This window comes from Cupressus sempervirens, chromosome 2, assembly GCF_028749045.1.
Source record: "Cupressus sempervirens isolate cs-2001-9-10 chromosome 2, ASM2874904v1, whole genome shotgun sequence".
NCBI lineage: Eukaryota > Viridiplantae > Streptophyta > Pinopsida > Cupressales > Cupressaceae > Cupressus > Cupressus sempervirens.
In genome coordinates, this window is record NC_143119.1 from 291,011,122 (window position 1) to 291,032,689 (window position 21,568).

At 32.2% G+C, this 21,568-nt stretch overlaps 1 protein-coding gene across 1 annotated transcript; it reads right to left on the reverse strand.

The window, feature by feature from the left end:
- Nucleotides 1–13,702: 13,702 nt before the first annotated feature.
- On the reverse strand, nucleotides 13,703–14,644 carry LOC149572214 (uncharacterized). Its single transcript, XM_089815789.1, has 2 exons — nucleotides 13,956–14,644; nucleotides 13,703–13,754 (listed from the first exon to the last, which is right to left on the reverse strand). The coding sequence occupies exons 1-2, from the start codon at nucleotides 14,642–14,644 to the stop codon at nucleotides 13,703–13,705; spliced, it is 741 nt and encodes a 246-aa protein (XP_089671915.1).
- Between the last annotated feature and the right edge of the window lie 6,924 nt (nucleotides 14,645–21,568).

Consider the following 21,568-nt stretch of genomic DNA (forward strand, 5'->3'; position numbering starts at 1 on the left):
TCTATGGGGTTTTGGGGGTAGTGCCTCCAAGACGAGGTCAATTTTTTCCTTTGGAAAAATTATTCTTTCCCTAATTTTGTAGGCGGAAAAAGCTTGTATAAAAAGACTTAGAATCAGGGATTTCATAATGTATGGTGATATTGTAGCTTCTTGTGATGGTATTGATCTATAATGGATTCCAAATTGTAATCACTAGATAATAATATTATTGGACTTTTTGTTGGTGGACATAGCCTAGGTATTGGGTGAAAAAAGTTAAGTCTTTGTATGTTGTGTTCTCTTCTATGTGATTTTTTACTTTTTGATATTGGTTATATTTGGATGTAGCTATTATTTCTATCTGTGGTTAATCCTAAGAGAGATGAGAACATTTAAAATAATGCTAGATGGGCTTTGATACATTTTCCTAAAGGATGAAAATCTATTGGATGTAAGTGGATGTTAATGAATAAAGTGGGTCTAGATTGATAAGTATAAGGAACAATTGCGAATTGATTATGGTGAAATATTCTCTCCTGTAGATAGATTGACATCCATTTGATTGTTGTTATCACTTACAGTAGCTTGTAATTTTGAAGTTGAGCAAATGGATGTGAAGACAACATTTATTCATGGTGATTTGAAGGAAGAAATTTATATGTCACAACCAAACCACTTTGTTGAAAAGGTAAATAAATCTTTTTTGTAAGTTGAAGAAATCTCTATATGGTTTGAAGCAATCTCCTAGAATGTGGTATCAAAAGTTTGACACCTATGTATTGTTTTTGGGATTTCTAAGATCTAAATCTAACCATTATGTGTATTATAAATATGACAATGGTCACATTCTTGTCATAGTCATGTATGTGGATATTATGTTGTTTATTGGGAATGGTAAAAGAATGATTTTAGATTTCAAGTCTTAGTCATTAGCACAGTTTGGAATGAAAGATCTAGGTGCAACTAGATATATTCTTGTGATTGAGATCGTTAGAGATAAAGCTATTAGAAATCTTTGGATGAGCTAGAGGAAGTATGTTAACTCTGTGTTGGAGAAATTCAACATGACATCTTGCAGGCAGTTAGTCATTCCAATTTTTCATGTAATAAAGCTATCCAAAGAGGATTTTCTAAAATCTTCTACAGAGATGGAGGAAATGTTGTGAGTACCTTATGCAAGTGTTGTTGGAAGCTTGATGTGTTCTATGGTCTATACGAGACTAGACGTTGTCCAACCAATGAGAGTCCTTAGTCAATAAATGGCTAATCCTAGAAGGATTTATTGGGATGAAATTACGAGAGTGTTTCGATATTTGAGAGGCACATTCAAGTATTCCTTGTATTTTTATAGCAACTCTTCTATATCTCAACTTTCTATTTACATTCATAGATCTGTGGATTCAAATTGGGTAGGAAAAATTGACAATAGAAGATCCATTAGTGGATATATTTTCATGATCTTTGGTGGTGCAATTAGTTGGATGAGTAAGTGGAAGGCTATAGTTGCTTTGTCCACTATGGAAGCATAGTAAATGACAACTACTCATGCTTCTAAAGAGGCAATTTGGCTTAAGAGATTGTGTTATGATATTTACAGGACAAATTATTATCTGTTATGATAGCTAGAGTGCCATCTATTCAACAAAGAATGTTACTTTCCATACCAAAAAAAAGCATATTGATGCACAATATCATTTTTTTCAAGATATGGTGGAAGATGGAAAGGTGGAGTTGGAAAAGGTTGCAACTTTGGAGAATGTTGCGGATGCATTGACAAAGCTAGTGAGCATTAAGAAGTTAAAATGGTGTGTTCGTTTTATGGGCCTTGGGGCCTATGTTGTGTTACAATAACTCTTGTAAGGTCTTCATTAAGTGGGATATTGTTGGGATAAGGTGACCTAGCCTTACCATGATTTACTTTTTTATTTGTGCTTTCATGGAAAGTTGCTAAATGAAGATGGAATCTTCCACAAGAAAAGACTTGGACTAGAAAAATAGAAAGCTTCTATATTTTTGCTGATTTATTCTCTTATGCTTTGTTTTTATGTAAGAGTTTTTCATTAGTAATTTTCTAAAATAATTTGTAGATGCATTGAATGTAGACACTTTATAAATTGTTTCATCTTGTATGAAAACTCTATTTGTACAAGGTATTGTTGTAAAGAATTATATGCGAGAGAGCATTGTTCGAAGAGAATTGTTATGGTGTCAAAATCATTCTAGTTTTGATATCACAACTGAATAATCTTGAAGAGTTGTGTCTCTATAGATTGTATTGTAACTGTTGTTGTTGATAATACAATTAAGTTTGGCTTTGGAGTGGTGGATTTTTCCCAAGAAGGGTTTCCCATGTAATATTTACTTTATGTTTTTATCTATTGAATCTTTTTGTATGTGTTTATTTAATTTTCCATAGTGTAAGGATTTGTGAGATAGTTTTCAGTAATATTTGTCCTATTAGATTTAGCATTTTGAAGCATTTTCACACTTCAAATTCCTTTCACTTGTAATGTCCCCACTAGGTATGAAAAAAAAACCTATAAAACCACTGTTAGAATTATATACTAACAAATTATATCTCACTAATCTACCCTCTATCCTAATCCAAAACTTAAAGAAGTCTTCATATCAAGATGAATAACCCTCTTGAATTCATATGTCCCCAGTTACTACTTTGTCTTCTATGATGTGCTCCCTTCAAGGTCTTTCCTAGAATAGATATTCTCTATCTAGGGCCCTTATCACATATTCATATGTTCATTGCAATGAAACATTTCATCCTTATAGCTATATTAAGATCAATCACTTCCTAATGGGACTCTCTTGATCTTAACAAATAATCATTTTCCCTAATACAACATATTATACATATACCATGCATTTGAGTAAAAATAAATATTCATGCCTTCCTTGTAAAACATTCATAATTTAAATATAATATCATTCCCTTAATAAATTATTCATAAATGAATAGTCATATATTCCTTAGTAGTTGATAGTTGTTTGTACCTCAAATGTGCTTGAACTACTTTGATTGGTGGGGTATGATCCTCTATGGTCTCAATTCTCCAATGGACTTTTGTGGTCAATGTTGTTACTCTAATTCTTAGCAAATGACTGAAAGTAAGGAAAACATGTATATGTTTTTTCTAAACTCCCATGTCCCTATTAAATATAACCCTTGTGGTCCCACCAACTAGCATGACCCATGGTATTCTTAAATCGACTCATGACATAGCTGCATTATGGAGGGTCACATGGGTTATTTCTGATCAGTATTTTATTAAAGCATTTAAATTATATCTTATGCGGTTCACCCAATTTTTGAATGTGATTGGTGGTTAACTTTTTTTTGCTTATTATTTAGGGATGTATAAATATAAATATGAATTGATCATATAATAATAGGATTTTATTAGTAATATAGATTTCTATTGATATCTAATTAGATGGGATTGTATAATTGATTAGTATTTAACTATTATTTTACTTTATTATATTATTCATGTATCTATTAATTGATATAAGGATTATTATGACTTAATATTAGATTGTCTTATTAGAGGGGTAGAAATTGATTGTCCTCAAGCAATCAGGATCTTTGTTAGAATGAAACCTCAATTTCACTCATTTGAATAGAAAGATAAGAGTTAGGATAAGTTTATGAACATGCACTACATTTAATTCAACTTAAATTTTACATGCTAATAAGATTATTTCTCGTTAGGAGATTAATTAAGCATAATTGATGATCTATTTATTAGTCGATTTGTGTTTGATCATAGGATGATTGATATATTATATTATATCAAAGAGTACTTTATTATTTTTTATATGTCACCTATTCAACCTTACTTAAATTGTTTGATTGATGGTGGTTAATTTATCATTTGGTTTGAATTTGTTGACAAGATAATGAAAAATAGATTTAATAATGTCAAGGCGAGCGAGTTGTCCAAATCTACAAACCTAATTTGATAGTCAACTTAATAATTGATCGATATGGTATGAATGAGCTTTGTAGTTTCAATATCTTGTATTTGATGATTCATTTAATGGTCTCTCTAGAGGGTCATCTGTATGCATTTTGAATTGAAATATATTTAATAGTTAGCATATTGATCTCAAATGTCTTATGATTCTTACATACCTTCCTTAAGAGGATGAAAACTTAAATGTCAGAGGGTGGTAGACACTCATCTATGAGTAGTCTCTCTTAATTTATTAGGACTGCATGTTCATGCCCATGTTGGAATTTTTCCTAAAGGCTTTTGGAATCATGTCCTTAGCTATCTTTGAATTTATCTATCTTGTGAGGATTTTCTCTACCTTTCCCATCTTGACAATAAATTACTTGCATTCATGAACTTATAATAATCATTTACGTAATCATGTTTGGAGGCTAAATTATCACCTAGATATTCAATAGTTTGTTGATTGAAATGCTTATAATTGTATTCACCCTACATGATGGCAAGAACATGCTTTGATATCACCATAATGTCCTTGCTAGGTAGGACAAAAATACCTGTGAAACCATTGTTAGAATTTATACTATGACATATTATATTTCACTATTCTACCCTCTACCCTAAACCCAACCTTATAGATGCCTTCATATCGGGATTGATAACTCTATTCATAGATCCTTAGTTACTTCTATATCTTCTATGACGTGCTCCCTTCAAGGTCCTTCCTAGAATAAATATTCTCTATCTAGGGCCCCTATCAAATATGCATCTATTAATTGCAATGGAATATTTGAGCCTTATATCTATATTAAGATCACTCTCTTCCTAATGGGACTCTCCCGATCTTAAGCTAATAAGACCACTCTCTTCCTAGAAGGACTCTCTAGATCTTTAAAAAAAATCAATTTTTCTAATACAAAAAATTTATCCATATACCTTATATTTAAGTAAAAATAAATATTCAAGCCTTGTAAAACATTCATAATTTAAATGTAATACACTCTCCTTATTAAATTATTAACAAATAAATATTCATATTGTTAGTGTAAATAATTAATTATTATTACACTTTACTTAAGTTTACTTAGGTTAATGCATTATTTTATTATTTATTAGATTAGACATCTAGGAGCATGCATACTCATATAAGTTGTCTTGTTGAAAAAAAATGAGTTAGCATCTCTAATTCAGCACATGGTGTCTACAACACAGAAGTTTGCATATTTATCTGAGTTATCATGTAGACAACACAATTGTTCATACTCTAATTAAGCACATGGTGTTTAAAACATCTTTTCATGTGACACATCTATGTAAGATTATCCTCTCATCATCGTACTAACTTCTGTGTTCAATTGAGGATAATCCACTCTTGGTGGACAGGTGCTTAGTTGTGAGTCTTATCATTTTGCTGACTCCTAGTCATTCTAGAGGCCTTTATATTTAGACACTCCTAGTGTGTATGTACATAAATTCATTTTCATATTGTTATTCTGATCATACTTTATTGTGCCATATTGTGCTAGTGCTTGAGCTTCTTGATCTTGGGTGATTTTTCCCTAAGGAAAATTCTTACATGGTATTAGAGCTGAGGGAGCTTCTCTTCACATAGCCATTGGAGACCATTTTTACTTCACCTCTTGGAGGACCTTGATTTAGATCTAGAGTATCATAGTCATTGGTAGTTTCTAGAGCCAAAGAGGACCTCACCATTGCATCCAGAGCATCGATTTAGTGAATTTTGACAATAGATTTGCCTACCCTAGGCCACAGTCAAATCTGAGGCAATTTTTTTTGTAAATCAAAAGCTAAAGGCCCAATTTGCAGAATTGGTACGATCTTTCAGATTTGCATATTTTAATTTGCATCTTTACATTTTTGCTTTTCAGATTTGCATTTTATTTTCAAAATTTTGTGAAAAATTGGTCTTTTAGGCTAATAGGAAAGAATTTTTTTACATGAAAATATTGGAGCTTGCTGGTGCAAATTAGATATTGGCATCATATTTAGAAGGTCAAAAACCCCCCAAATTGACCTTTATTTCACCAAAATCATACATTTGAGATGAAATTTAGAGTCATTTGATTTTTGGAGGCACGACAACGACAATTTAGGAAAAATAATTACAGAGTATGTTTGAGATCTCTATTCCTAAATTTTTTTGCAAATCGCAAATCCCAATTTTTGCAACCTCATAGGCTTAGTTTGAGCTCATCTAGACACATTTTTAGGTTCTATTTTCTTTAAAGTGCTAAATTTTTTCCTACTTTCCAAATCTGCTACCAAATTATAGGTTTTTGCAGACAAAAATACCACTTTCAAAAATAGGTCCTTTTTTTTACATTGTATTGCTTTGATTAAACTTCAAAATGTTGAATATTTGAGCTACATTTCTGAGTACCAGATTTGAACTCCAAAAGGTGGTTGTAAATGGCAAAATTAGAAGCCCACTTTTTTCCATTTTGACAAGTGAACTATTGTAAACACACTAGATATAAAGTGCCAAAAACATCATTTTTTGGGGGGGTTCTTTGATTGAGTGAATAGGGGGGGTGTGTCTTGTGTTTTTGTGTCTCTCTTTCTCTCTTGTGTTTTTTTAATTTTGCATCATGGGTTCAGCTAAAAATCCACTTTTAACTTCACACAATTATACTACATGGAAAGATATTATATGGAGTAGACTAATGGAAAAAGGTTTAAATCTATATGTTGATGGTACAATTGTAAAACCCACTGATGCTGATGCACAAGTTGATTGGCAAGTTAAAGACAACTAGGCTTTAGGAATTATTAGGAGTTGTGTTCATAGAGATCTCTTCTTCCACATTTCTAACTTTAAGGATGCCAAGGGTGCTTGGGAGAAACTTCAAGGGTTGTATGGTAAGGTGGATGAGGAAAAGGGATTCCAAATTGAGGATGATCTACTTCTATTGGATCCTAATAATTTTGACACAATTCAAGATTATGTCAACAAAGTCAATGAATTGAGAGCACTACTTAAAGATTGTGGTAATCCCATGAAGGATGATCAATTGATTCATCACATCTTGAAGAGGCTACTTTTAGAGTATGCATCTTTTGTTTCGAGTTACAACGCTCACAGGTTGACCATGGGAAGTGCCTTCACTAAGCCTACATTTGATGCATTTGTAGAAATGTTGATGTTGGAACAATCGAATTGATAGAGATGGAAATTATCAAGTCATCCAAGTCTACAACATTGGTAGCTAGTAATGAGAACTAATCAAATCAAGGCAGAAAAGATTTTACCAACAGCAAGAAAAAGTAGTGGAAGCCAAAATCACAATCAGAGACACAAAAATCTTCCTCCTCACAACAAGGTAACTCTTCTTACAAAAAGAAGGGAAACAAAAATAAGAAGGATAAACTATTTTGTGCATATTGCAAGAAACTAAATCATGATGAGCATCATTGCAAGACTAAGAGAATAGATGAGTTGGAAAACTTACTTAGGAAGAAAAAAATCAATGTTCCAAATTCTTCCAAGGATTCAAATCCATCAACATCACAGGGAAAAGGGAGAGTATTTATGGAAAGTTCAATTTCTTCAGGGAAATGGATTCTTAACTCCAGTTGTAATACCCTATTCCATCACATAACCAAAAGAGATAACCATAAGACAACAATCCAAACATATTTATAATATTAAAACCCCAATTTTTTTTTATAAAAAAAAATCTCCAATACATTTTAATCTTTACAAATCTAGTATAGTAAAGTACTCATAATAGCAATGTATCACTTCAAAAGACTACATCAGAGTATATAACATATCTATACTCTTTTATTAGAAGTACAACAACTTAAATACATTCAATTTAACATTGGTTCTAAATGTAAACAATCATTTCTTCTAGGTCCATAACCAAACCTATCTCGAACCTGAAATACAAAAAATAGCACAACCACAACACACAAAACAGGGCTTAGTAACAGTAATTAAATCGATAAGATCTCTAGTAAACCTGCATGTTAGATTTAATGACAAAACTATATTCATTTAATCCAAATAACAGACATACTGAAAATACAATTCCCTTTTTACAATCACTTATAAAGCAAGTACATAATTTCTCACATGCAGATATGCAGAAATAAACTCGCACAGAATATGACAAGATAATGATCCAGTAGTCCATGGGCGTCAACATAAGAATCTATGTTCAACCACTCGTAGAACTCAATATGTCAGGTGAAACCATAATGTTCTTATCTTATTATATGATTCCCATCCCATGAAATTTTAAATATTACCACTTGATTAACTAACTATCATAAAATTTCCCATAAGGATCTAGACTAGTGTCTGAGGGCATCTGGCGACATAATTCTATCACCACAAGATACTCGCTTTATGACAGCCACCCAATCTAAACGATCACACTTGCATAATCTAACACACACATTATAATTAGTTATACTAATTGAAAAGAAAAATAAATTAATTTTCCAATTCCAACTAATACATTTATTTCATTTGCTTCAATATATACAATTGCATCAACAAAACATAAATAATATATGAAACCAACCTTCAATCTTTTAAAGTAACCTTCTTTAAAAATTCCAACTGAAACCATATTTGTAACCTTATGATTGTTAATATAAATCTAAATTCTAACAATCTATTCACATGGGAATACATATATGTTGATACATATAAATAAATACACATTCATATATATACATGGTACATATATATATGTACTCACTTACATATACCAATATATATATATATATATATATATATATATATATATATATATATATATATATATATATATATATATATATATATATATATATATATATATATATATATATATATAACCTTATGAATTTTAAAGTCAGAATTAAAATAGATAAATAAAATTTTCCACTTGAAAATCATATAACTTGTTGTTACCAAATAACTACCATTTTAATTCAAAACAACACCTTTTTGTTTAAATCAGCGACTCACACATAGTACCCCTAATACTAATGTTAGCCACCTACAAGAACTGATAAACAAATTGCCCTTTTTCAGTCCCAGATCTCCTAAAATCTATACAGCCTACAAAACATACATATTTTTTTTTTGATGTTTTAGGAATATATGTAAGTTAACAACCGTAATTAAGTTAATTAAGCTATGGTTTAACACATTCAGCCGTTACCATCATGAATAACAGTAATAACTCACTTGATGCTTTACATAACAAACCTGGATTCGTATAACTAACTAATAGAATTGACAAGATCCAAAAATTGATAGCAAACTGTCATACTTGAAACCCAAGTTCAAACTCGAATACCCTATTCGAATTATTAACTACAAAATAGTATAAACATATATCCCATAGAATTTTGAAACCCACGATAGCAAGAAAAATAAATAATTATGAGCGAATATCCACAGACCCTAATACATAATAATATGGTTTTTGTTTTGTTTTAAGACTCATTCAACAAAATGTTTGATACAATGCCTATGTCTTAGTTCATAATTTTAATTCAAAATAACTACTATTCAAACATAAAATGACTATTTAATACATCGCCAAAAACCCTCAACTATAATCTAGAGCAATACCAAACCAACCACAGTCATACTATTCAGTATTATATTTGTGATACAAAGTCATGCATGTTGTTAGACAAAATAACCAACCCCAATTCATGTCTGTGCCCTCGGTTCATAACTGTGAGTTCATAGACTGCGAACTCGTAATCGTGGTCTAATAACACTGCGGGCTCATAACTATGGCTGAGTCGCATGTAGTTAATACAAAATAACGAACACAAAAACATGATGTACTTAGAGCTCAGCTCTAAAGAAACCAAAACCATATGCTTGATACTCAAATTCATAAACAAATACATAATATACAATGAGACCCAAATTCAACAATATTTACAAAGTAAAATCCCCATACCCACACTCGATTCTAGGTTTAACCACATAACAAACTTTGATATTCAAAAATTCACTAATCTAATGAAACATAACAATAACTATAGGATAGAGTCAAAGAAAAGCCCCCTGCCTGTGCAAGTGCGGAATGATATGCAATAGAAGCTACCTGAAGAGCCCTTTTCTCAAACTCATAACCCCAAGCTTCCAAATTCGTAGCCCAAGCCTTCAAACCCACAAAATATCTATAAGGCAAGTAAGGGAAAATAACCTCCATTACAACCATCAATTTCCCCATGAAAACATAGATAAACTCACTCAACAGAGCAAGCATAACCCCAACTGAAAAACCAACAATGGCGGTCCAAACTCAAACAATGTGAAAAATCAATGCTCATAATAGTGAGCATAACCCTTAACCCACTTTCTTAGCCTTCTCCAACAATGGCAATAGAAGTACCATATACGACCTACAAGCATTAAAATTTCATTTGCATTACCGCCTCACACCAAAACCCAAAACCCCTTGCCAAGTCCTTGATAACGCCAAGTGTAGTTAGGCATCGATAACTTAGGCTATGCTCAAGTTTAGGTTTTATGACTTAGTTAAATTCCATATGATAGGTTAGTCAAGGTACTAACTCTTACTAACATAGTATTAGGTACTAATATTAATATTAATATTAATATTCATATCAATATTAATATTGATATTAATATTAATCCTAATTAACATTAATATCATTGCTAATCAATAAGTATAAATATATGTATACGTATAATTACAACTTGTATTAATATAAATACAAGCACATAAATATACCAAAATTACATATACATATATATATATATATATATATATATATAATTATTTTATACTAATGCACTCATATATATATAATATATATAGTTATACAACGTTATAAACATACATACATACATACATACATACATACATACATACATACATACATACATACACACACACACACACACACACACACACACACACACACACACACACACACACACACACACACACACACACACACACACATATATATATATACTTAAAAATTGGCAACAACAGATATAAGGTACTGATAATATTTTAAAGCCACCTTATACATCAAACTGAAAGTACGAATCAGACAAAAAAAATAAAACTAAAACCATACTAACATTGATTTTTAAAATTTGATTCCTGAATCCAGATTGATTCAAATAATAAGATTCTGAATATAACACAATATTGAAAATATTAAAATATCTGTTCTGAGAATTAGATTTTGAGTAATCTCTGACTTCTCAAAAAGTTTAACATAATAATACCAGAATTAAAGTAACTTAACAAGTATCAAACCATCCAGAAAAGTTAACTAATCTCAGATTCCAAGATGATAGATATAAAACTGTCCAGGCCATGACACCCTCCCCCACCAACTTAGGCTTACTCCTGGAAGCCTAAAAATAAATGAGGATGTGAAGCTTTCATTGCCCCTATATCTTCCCAAGTTGTAGAGGTATCATCATTATGATCCCATAATACCTTTACCTGCTCCACCTTGCGACCTCTAAGATTTAGTTCTCTTCGCTGGACTATCTGCACTGGTTCCAGCATCAATTGGCCATCCATTACCTGTAATGCATTCCAATTCAGAACATGAGTGATATCAGGTATGTATTTCCTTAAGATAGACACATGAAAAACATCATGGATTTGATATAGACTAGGAGGCAAAGCAAGTCTGTAGGCAACCAGACCAACACATTCCAAAATTTCAAATGGTCCCACAAAATGTGGAGACAATTTGGAACCTTTACCATATCTAATAGGACTTTTCCTAGGTCTGACTTGCAGAAATACTTTGTCCCCAACCACAAATTGATGCTCAATCCTATGAAAATCTGCATACTTTTTCTGTCTATCCTATGCTGTAACAAGGTGTTCCCTGATTCGTTTCACATGCTGTTCCATATCTCAAAGCATTTTAGGACCTAGGAGAATTCTATCTTCTAAATTATCCCAGCTCAAGGGTGTTCTACAAGGTCGTCCATACAAAGCTTGAAATGGAGCCATACCTATAGAGCTGTGATAACCATTATTATATGCAAATTCAACTAAATGCAAGAATTCTTCCCATTTGTTCTACCTATCCATGATGTAGATCCTGAGCATGTCTTCCAGAATCTAATTTACACGCTCAGTTTGCCCATCAGTTTCAGGATGATATGCAAAACTAAAATTCAGTTGAGTACCAAGTTCACGTTGCATAGACCTCCAAAGAGAAGATGTAAAAATTGGGTCCCTATCTGATATGATCTTCTTCAGAATCCCATGCAGTCTTACTATCTGCTCCATAAAAATATGTGCTATTGATGTAGCATTATAAGATCTCACTGGAATAAAATGTACAACTTTGGTTAGCCTGTCAACTACAACCATGATTGAATCATGACGCCTAACTGATAATGGTAATCCTACTATAAAATCAATGGAGATGGTATCCCATTTCCATCCAGGCACACTATGAGATTGAAGTAAACTAGCAGGATGCTGATGTTCAACTTTCACCCTTTGACATTCTAGACATCTAGCCACAAAATCTGCAATATCTCGCTTCATACCTGGCCAATAATAATGCTGTTTAAGGTTAACATTCATTTTCTTAACACTAGGATGTGCTGAATAGGGTGCTTTATGAGCTTCAGACATAACCAAATTTCATAGCTCTCCAACTTCAAGAACATAAATATTATCTTTGTAGATCAACAACCCATCAGTGTTAATAGAGTAGCCCTCAAATCTACCTTCTAACGTGCTGCCACTTTCTATAATAGCCTTGACATCTAAAAACCAAGGATCAGTAATCAGATTTTGCAATATTTTCTCCTTTAAATCCACTATGAGAGTTAAAGAAGAGAGCTCGTGACGTCTTCTGCTAAGAGCATCAACCACCTTATTCTCTTTACCTTGCACATATCTAACTTCAAAGTTATATTCACACAAAAATTCCATCCATCTGTGTTGCCATGCATTCAGATTTGGCTGTGTAAAAATATATTGAAGACTTCTGTGATCAGTATGTAACTCAAAATGCTGTCCAAGGAGAAAATGTTGCCATTTGGTCAATGCATGCATTACTGCAGCAAGTTCTAAATCGTGAGTAGGATAGTTTAACTCATGATCGTTGAGTTTCCTGGATTCGTACACAATCACCTTGCCATCTTGCATTAAAATTGCTCCTAATCCATCCAAAGAAGCATCTGTGCAAACCACAAATTCTTTACAAGGATCAGGTACAACCAATACAGGTGCACTAGTCAGACGTTCTTTAAGGTGCTGAAAAGCCTCTTCACACTTATCTGACCAGATAAATTTCTTACCTTTTCTCTGAACAGAAGTGATAGAATGTGCTATTTTTGAGAAATTAGCCACAAACCTTCGGTAGTAACTAGCTAAACCCATAAAACTTCTTACTTCTGACACGTTTGTAGGGGTTGGCCACTCTACAATAGCTCTAATTTTAGCTGGATCCACAACTATTCCATCTCCCATAATAATGTGTCCAAGGTAACTTATTTATGATTTGAAAAATTCACACTTATCAGGATTAGCATACAGCTTATCCCTTTGGAGACATTAAAAAACTTGTCTCAAATGCTGTTCATGCTCCTCCAAGGAGTTAGAATAAACTAGTATGTCATCCAGAAAAACAACTACAAACTTGTCAAGGAAGGTTCTAAAAACTCCCTGCATCCGACTCATAAATACTGATGGTGCATTTGTTAAACCAAAAGGTACAACAACGAATTCATAATGCCCATACCTAGTTCAGAACGCTGTTTTAAGAATATCAGCCTCATGAATTCTAAGCTGATGGTACCTAGATTTAAGATCAATTTTAGAAAATACCTTAGCACCCTTCACTTGATCAAATAAATAATCAATTCTAGGAAATGGATACCTATTCTTGATAGTAACTTTATTCAACTATCTGTAATCAATACATAGTCTAAGTGATCCATCTTTCTTCTTAACGAAGATAACAGGTGCACCCCAAGGAGAGACACTAGGTCTAATCAACCCTTTCTCAAGAAGTTCTTCAAGTTGAACTTTGAGTTCTGCCAATTCTTGTGCTGTCATACGATAAGGAGTTTTATAAAAAGGTTTAGTACCAGGCATAAGATCAATCCTAAAGTCTATTTCTCTCTTGGGTGGAATACCAAAAATTTCTGTTACAAAAATATCAAAAAATTCCTTAAGTAAAGAATGGTCTAAACTAGTTTTCTTTGTCATAGGTTCAGAAAAATCATTGACAGAAACAACAAATAGTTTGCAGCCTTTCCGTAAACACCTTTGAAGTTGTTTAGCGGATATAGTTCTAAAATAAATAGGCCTCTTAATACCTGAAATGAATTTACTTGCTCCAAAATCATCAATACATTCAATAATCTTTTTGCTGCAATCAATTACAGCTTGGTGTTGATCCAACCAGTCCAGTCCTAGAATTATATCATAGGTTCCTAAAGGAATAACTCTGAGGTTTTCTATAGTCGTAAATGCCTTAAGATGAATTTCACAATCTACCACAATCAGCCCAGTTTCTACCTTAGATCTAGAAGCTAACTCAACTTGCCATGCCAACTCAACCTTTCTCATAGGAATATTACAATGTTTAACCAAATTGGCAAAAATGAAAGAATCAGTGGCACCTGAGTCAAATAAAATGGAAATTTTTCTACCTTGATAAGTACCTTTAGCCTCAATCACCATGTTCTGATGTTCTGCTTGATTGTGATCCACAGTAGCAAAAATACGGTGGTTCCTTCTAGAATCTCCAATAGTAGCTTCAAAACTTAATGCTCTTGGCTTACCCTAATTATTTCATTTAAGAGGGAAATTCCATTGTAAATGACCCAACTGCCCACAATGCCAACATTCTGGTCCTCTTTTGGTACTCTTATCCTGCGAGGAATTTGCTTGTGGCAGTGCAAAACTCTGTTTCACACTTTCAGCAGGCTTAATGGATTTAGGTAGTTCAAAAACCTTAAACCCTTTGTCTAATTTGGTAAATTTGTTGAATTTTCGCTTTTGAGATTTACTACCATAGCCACTAGGTGCTGCCTTAGAATCATCCCTGAAGGATTTTTGACTTTTATTACTGCTAGGAATAGATGGTTTAACAACACTCTTGGTTGAAAAACTAGATTTCATTTCAGCAAGCTTAGCCTGATCAACAGCTTCCTTAACAGTCTTTGGTTTAAAAGTTCTCACTTCCTCACCAATCCTAGGATTTAATCCCTTGATAAAGTGTTGCACCAAAGGTTTATCACCTTCATTCCAACCAAAAAACTTCTTAATTTGAAAGAATTTTCTTTCGTACATTTCCACTGTTGAATTCCCCTGAGAAATGCTAAAGAATTCCTCAGATCTGGTTTGCTGCCAATACTCAGACATGAACCTTTCCAAAAACCTCTCAGTGAACAATTCCCAAGTGACTTGAGAAATGTGAAGTCCAAGGTGTTCTAATTCCATTTCCCACCAAATTGATGCAAAAGACCTTAACTGCATTGCAGTCCAACGAACCTTTACATTAGTGTGATAATCATGCAGAATAAAACATCTTTTGATGTTTAGAAGCCAAGCTTCAACTTCATTACTAGCTTCGGTTCCATTAAAATATGGACCTTTGAGCTTAGATATGTCTTTAGCTGAGTCCTGATAATAGGATCTACTACTACAACTTGATTGACATTGGGAATCTGAATACCCTGAGCATTTTCTCCCCCACCAGGAATATTATTCCTAGCTTCAATCCTATCCAAATGATGAAGAATTCTCTAAAGAATCCCAGCTTGAATTCCCTCTTGCTCTTCAACATGAGGTATTTCATCATCAAGCCTATCTTGATGATCTTGACCCCTACCTAGGCCAAGACCTCTACCTAGGCCTCGACCGTGGCCTCTACATCCACCTCTGCCTCTGCCTACATCGACATCAGCAATAGGGATACCTTGTTCCCGTGCTCCTCGTGTAATAGGAGGCATACTGGAATTCCTAAAAAAATAGATTTAATTAAAATCTCATAGAAAGCATAATGAAACCCCTAATAAACCTATTGAGTCTCGAGTGTTTAAACCTTGGGCTCTGATACCAAATGTAATACCCTATTCCATCACATAACCAAAAGAGATAACCATAGGACAACAATCCAAACATATTTATAAGATTAAAACCTCGAATTTTTTTTTTTTTTTACAAATCTCCAATACATTTTAATCTTTACAAATCTAGTACAGTAAAGTACTCATAACAACAATGTATCACTTCAAAAGACTACATCAGATTATATAACATATCTATACTCTTTTATTAGAAGTACAACAACTTAAATACATTCGATTTAACATTGGTTCTAAATGTAAATAGTCATTTCTTCTAGGTCCATAACCAAACCTATCTCAAACCTGAAATACAAAAAACAACACAACCACAACACACCAAATAGGGCTTAGTAACAGTAATTAAATCGATAAGATCTCCAGTAAACCTGCATGTTAGATTTAATGACAAAACTATATTCATTTAATCCAAATAACAGACATACTAAAAATACAATTCCCTTTTTACAATCACTTATAAAGAAAGTACATAATTTCTCACATGCAGATATGCAGAAATAAACTCGCACAGAATATGACAAGATAATGATCCAGTAGTCCATGGGCGTCAACATAAGAATCTACGTTCAGCCACTCGTAGAACTCAATATGTCAGGTGAAACCATAATGTTCTTATCTTATTATATGATTCCCAACCTATGAAATTTTAAATATTACCACTTGATCAACTAACTATCATAAACTTTCCCATAAGGATCTAGACTAGTGTCAGAGGGCATCCGATGACATAATTCTATCACCACAAGATACTCGCTTTATGACAGCCACCCAATCTAAAGGATCACACTTGCATAATCTAACACACACATTATAATTAGTTATACTAATTGAAAAGAAAAATAAATTAATTTTCCAATTCCAACTAATACACTTATTTCATTTGCTTCAATATATACAATTGCATCAGCAAAATAGAAATAATATATGAAACCAACCTTCAATCTTTTAAAGTAACCTTCTTTAAAAATTCCAACTGAAACCATATTTGTAACCTTATGATTGTTAATATAAATCTAAATTCTAACAATCTATTCACATGGGAATACATATATGTTGATACATATAAATAAATACATATTCATATATATACATGGTACATATATATATATGTACTCACTTACATATACCAATATATATATATATATATATATATATATATATATATATATATATATATATATATATATATCTATAAAACCTTATGAAAATTTAAAGTTAGAATTAAAATAGATAAATAAACTTTTCTACTTGAAAATCATATAACTTGCTGTTACCAAATAACTACCATTTTAATTCAAAACAACACCTTTTTGTTTAAATCCACGACTCACACACAGTACCCCTAATACTAATGTTAGCCACCTACAAGAACTGATAAACAAATTGCCCTTTTTCAGTCCCAAATCTCCTAAAATCTATACAACCTACAAAACATACATATTTTTTTTTTGATGTTTTAGGAATATATGTAAGTTAACAACCGTAATTAAGTTAATTAAGCTATGGTTTAACACATTCAACCATTACCATCATGAATAACAATAATAACTCACTTGATGCTTTACATAACAAACCTGAATTCGTATAACTAACTAATAGAATTGACAAGATCCAAAAATTGATAGCAAACTGTCATACTTGAAACCCAAGTTCAAACTCGAATACCCTATTTGAATTATTAACTACAAAATAGTATAAACATATATCCCACAGAATTTTGAAACCCACGATAGCAGCTAAAAGAAATAATTATGAACCAATATCCACAGACCCTAATACATAATAATATGTTTTATTTTTGTTTTAAGACTCATTCATCAAAATGTTTGATACAATGCCTATGTCTCAGTTCATAATTTTAATTCAAAATAACTACTGTTCAAACATAAAATTACTATTTAATACATCGTCCAAAACCCTCAACTATAATCTAGAGCAATACCAAACCAACCATAGTCATACTATTCAATATTATATATGTGATACAAAGTCATGCATGTCGTTAGACAAAATAACCAACCCCAATTCATGTTTGTGCCCTCGGTTCATAACCGTGAGTTCATAGACTGTGAACTCGTAACCGTGAGTTCATAGACTGCGAGCTCGTAACTATGGCCGAGTTGCATGTAGTTAATACAAAAAAACAAACAAAAAAAATGATGTACTCAGAGCTCAGCTCTAAAGAAACCAAAACCATATGCTTGATACTCAAATTCATAAACAAATACAAAATATATAGCGAGACCCAAATTCAACAATATTTACAAAGTAAAATCCCCATACTTGATTCTGGGTTTAACCACATAACAAATTTTGATATTCAAAAATTCACCAATCTAATGAAACATAACAATAACTATAGGATAGAGTCAAAGAAAAGCCCCCTGCCTGTGCAAGTTCAAAATGATACGCAATAGAAGCTGCCCGAAGAGCCCTTTTCTCAAACTTGTAACCCCAAGCTTCCAAATTCGTAGCCCAAGCCTTCAAACCCACAAAATATCTATAAAGAAAGTAAGGGACAATAACCTCCATTATGGCCATCAATTTCCCCACAAAAATGCAGAGAAACTCGCTCAACAAAGTAACCATAACCTCGACTGAAAAACCAACAATGGCGGTCCAAACTCAAATAACGTGAAAAATCAATGCTCATAACAACAAGCATAACCCTTAGCCCACTTTCTTAGCCTTCTCCAACACATGGCAACTAAAGTACCATATACGACCTGCAAGCATTAAAATTGCATTTGCATTGCCGCCTCACACCAAAACCCAAAACCCCTTGCCAAGTCCTTGATAATGCCAGGTGTAGTTAAGCATCGATAAATTACGCTATGCTTAAGTTTAGGTTTTATGACTTAGTTAAATTCCATATGATAGGTTAGTCAAGGTACTAACTCTTACTAACATAGTATTAGGTACTAATATTAATACTAATATTCATACTAATATTAATACTAATATTCATATCAATATTAATACTGATATTAATATTAATCCTAATTAACATTAATATCATTGCTAATCAATAAGTATACATATATGTATACATATAATTACAACTTGTATTAATATAAATACAAGCACATAAATATACCAAAATTACACACACACACACACACACACACATACACACACACACACACACACACACACACACACACACACACACACACACACACACACACACATATATATACATATACATATATATAGACATACATACATACATACATATATATATATATATATAGACATACATACATACATATATATATATATATATATATACATATATATATATGTATGTATACATATATATATATATGTGTATGTATACATATATATATATGTGTATGTATACATATATATATATGTGTATGTATACATATATATATATGTGTATGTATACATATATATATATGTGTATGTATACATATATATATATATATGTATGTATACATATATATATATATGTATGTATGTATACATATATATATATATATGTATGTATACATATATATATATGTATGTATACATATATATATATGTATGTATACATATATATATATATATGTATACATACATATATATATATATATATATATGTATATAATGCACTCATATTTATATATATAATATATATAGTTATACAATGTTATAAATACACACACACACACACACACACATACTTAAAAATTGGCAACACCAAATTTAAGGTACTGATAATATTTTAAAGCCACCTTATACATCAAACTGAAACTACGAATAAGACAAATAAAATAAAATTGAAACCATACTAACATTGATTTATAAAATTTGATTCCTGAATCCAGATTGATTCAGATAATAAGATTCTAAATAAAACACAATATTGAAAATATTAAAATATCTATTCTGAGAATCAGATTTTGAGTAATCTCTGACTTCTCAAAAAGTTTAACATAATAATACCAGAATTAAAGTAACTTAACAAGTATCAAACCATCCAAAAAAGTTAAATAATCTCAAATTCCAAGATTATAGATATAAAACTGTCCGGGCCATGACACCAATGCCTCATATCATGGGTTCTTTAAAAGGACACTTTTCTTCATTGAAGTAGTGTAAGGTACCTCACATCTTTGTAGGGAATGATACACAAGTGGAATTTGAAGGGAAAGGACAAGTTGAGATGGAAAATGGAGAGTTCAAAGATGTTCTCTATGTTCCTAATCTTAGCACTAATCTCCTTTCAATTTACCAAATCACTTACTATGGAGTTGGCAATAAAGTTGAGTTCCTTCTGGATTCAGTAATGGTGCACAATCTTAAAGATGATTCATTGGTTGCAGTGGGTAAAGCCAATCATGAAAAAATGATTTATTCTTTTTCCCACTTTGTGCCTAAGTCTCCTTCACATGCCTTGTTGACACATTCTTAATCATAAAGTAAATAATGACATGATCGGTATGGACATCTTACCTTCCACTATCTTCACAACTTAGCTCAAAAAATATGGCCAAAGTTATACCTACAATTAACTTTTCTATAGGTGAATGTTCAACTTGTTCAATGGATATGCATCTAGAAGAGAAGTTTGACAAAGGAAAGTCCTGGAGAGCATCAATTGTTCTTGAGTTGGTTCACATAGTTCTAGCAGGATCTTTTTTAGTGACATCAGTTAGCAAGGGTTGCTATGTCCTCACTTTCATTGATGACTTTTCATGCTATACATGAGTCTAATTTCTTAATCACAAGAATAAAGTGTTTGATAAGTTTCCAACCTTCAAGAGTCATGTTGAGAAGCAATCAAGTAAAGCCATCAAGATTCTTCATATGGACAATGAAAGTAGATATGTGAACTCAAGACTTAGAGACTTTTGTGAACTTGAGGGTATTGATCTTCAAAATCCTATACCATTTAGTCCACAAAAGACAAGTGTTGCAACAATGAGGATTAGAACTCTTAAGTCAATGGAAAGTTGCATGATTCAAGCTAAGTATCTTGATCCATCACTTGAAGTCAAAGCTATAAGTAGTGCCAATTACATCCTTAATAGGTCTCCTCATAATGTCTTATATGGAATGACTCCTTTTGAGGCATGGTGCAGAAGAAAACTAGTTGTGAAACACTTCAGAGTTTTTGGTTGTCCAACATGGGCACACATATCTTCAAGGGAATGTAAGGCACCACCACCAAGGCCTTGTACTTTCAATGGATACGAAAATAGTGTTAAGACATATAGACTTATGGATCTTGAGATTCATGAGATATTCATAGAGAGGAATGTTCACTTTGAGGAAAGTTCACCTAGCTTATCCTCTAATCCTCTCCATGCTTCATACAATGTGGAAATTGATAGTGACAAAAATGATAGTGATTCATCAGGTTCACTCATGGGGGATCCTATTGACAAATGCAGGACAAGGTCACAACATCAAAAAATTCCACATGCATACATTACTACAGTGATAGGTCCATGTAATTCAATATAGTTGGGTGCACCTTGTCTTCTAGTTCTAGCATCATGGG

What these genes read in the sequence shown, in the direction of transcription:
- LOC149572214 (XM_089815789.1), bottom strand. Translation starts at nt 14,644, where the DNA reads ATGGTGATTGAGGCTAAAGGTACTTATCAAGGTAGAAAAATTTCCATT. An exon ending in GAAGAACTTCTTGAGAAAGG is followed by an intron (nt 13,755 to 13,955) that starts GTTGATTAGACC and finishes TCTTAAATCTAG; the next exon opens with GTACCATCAGCTTAGAATTC.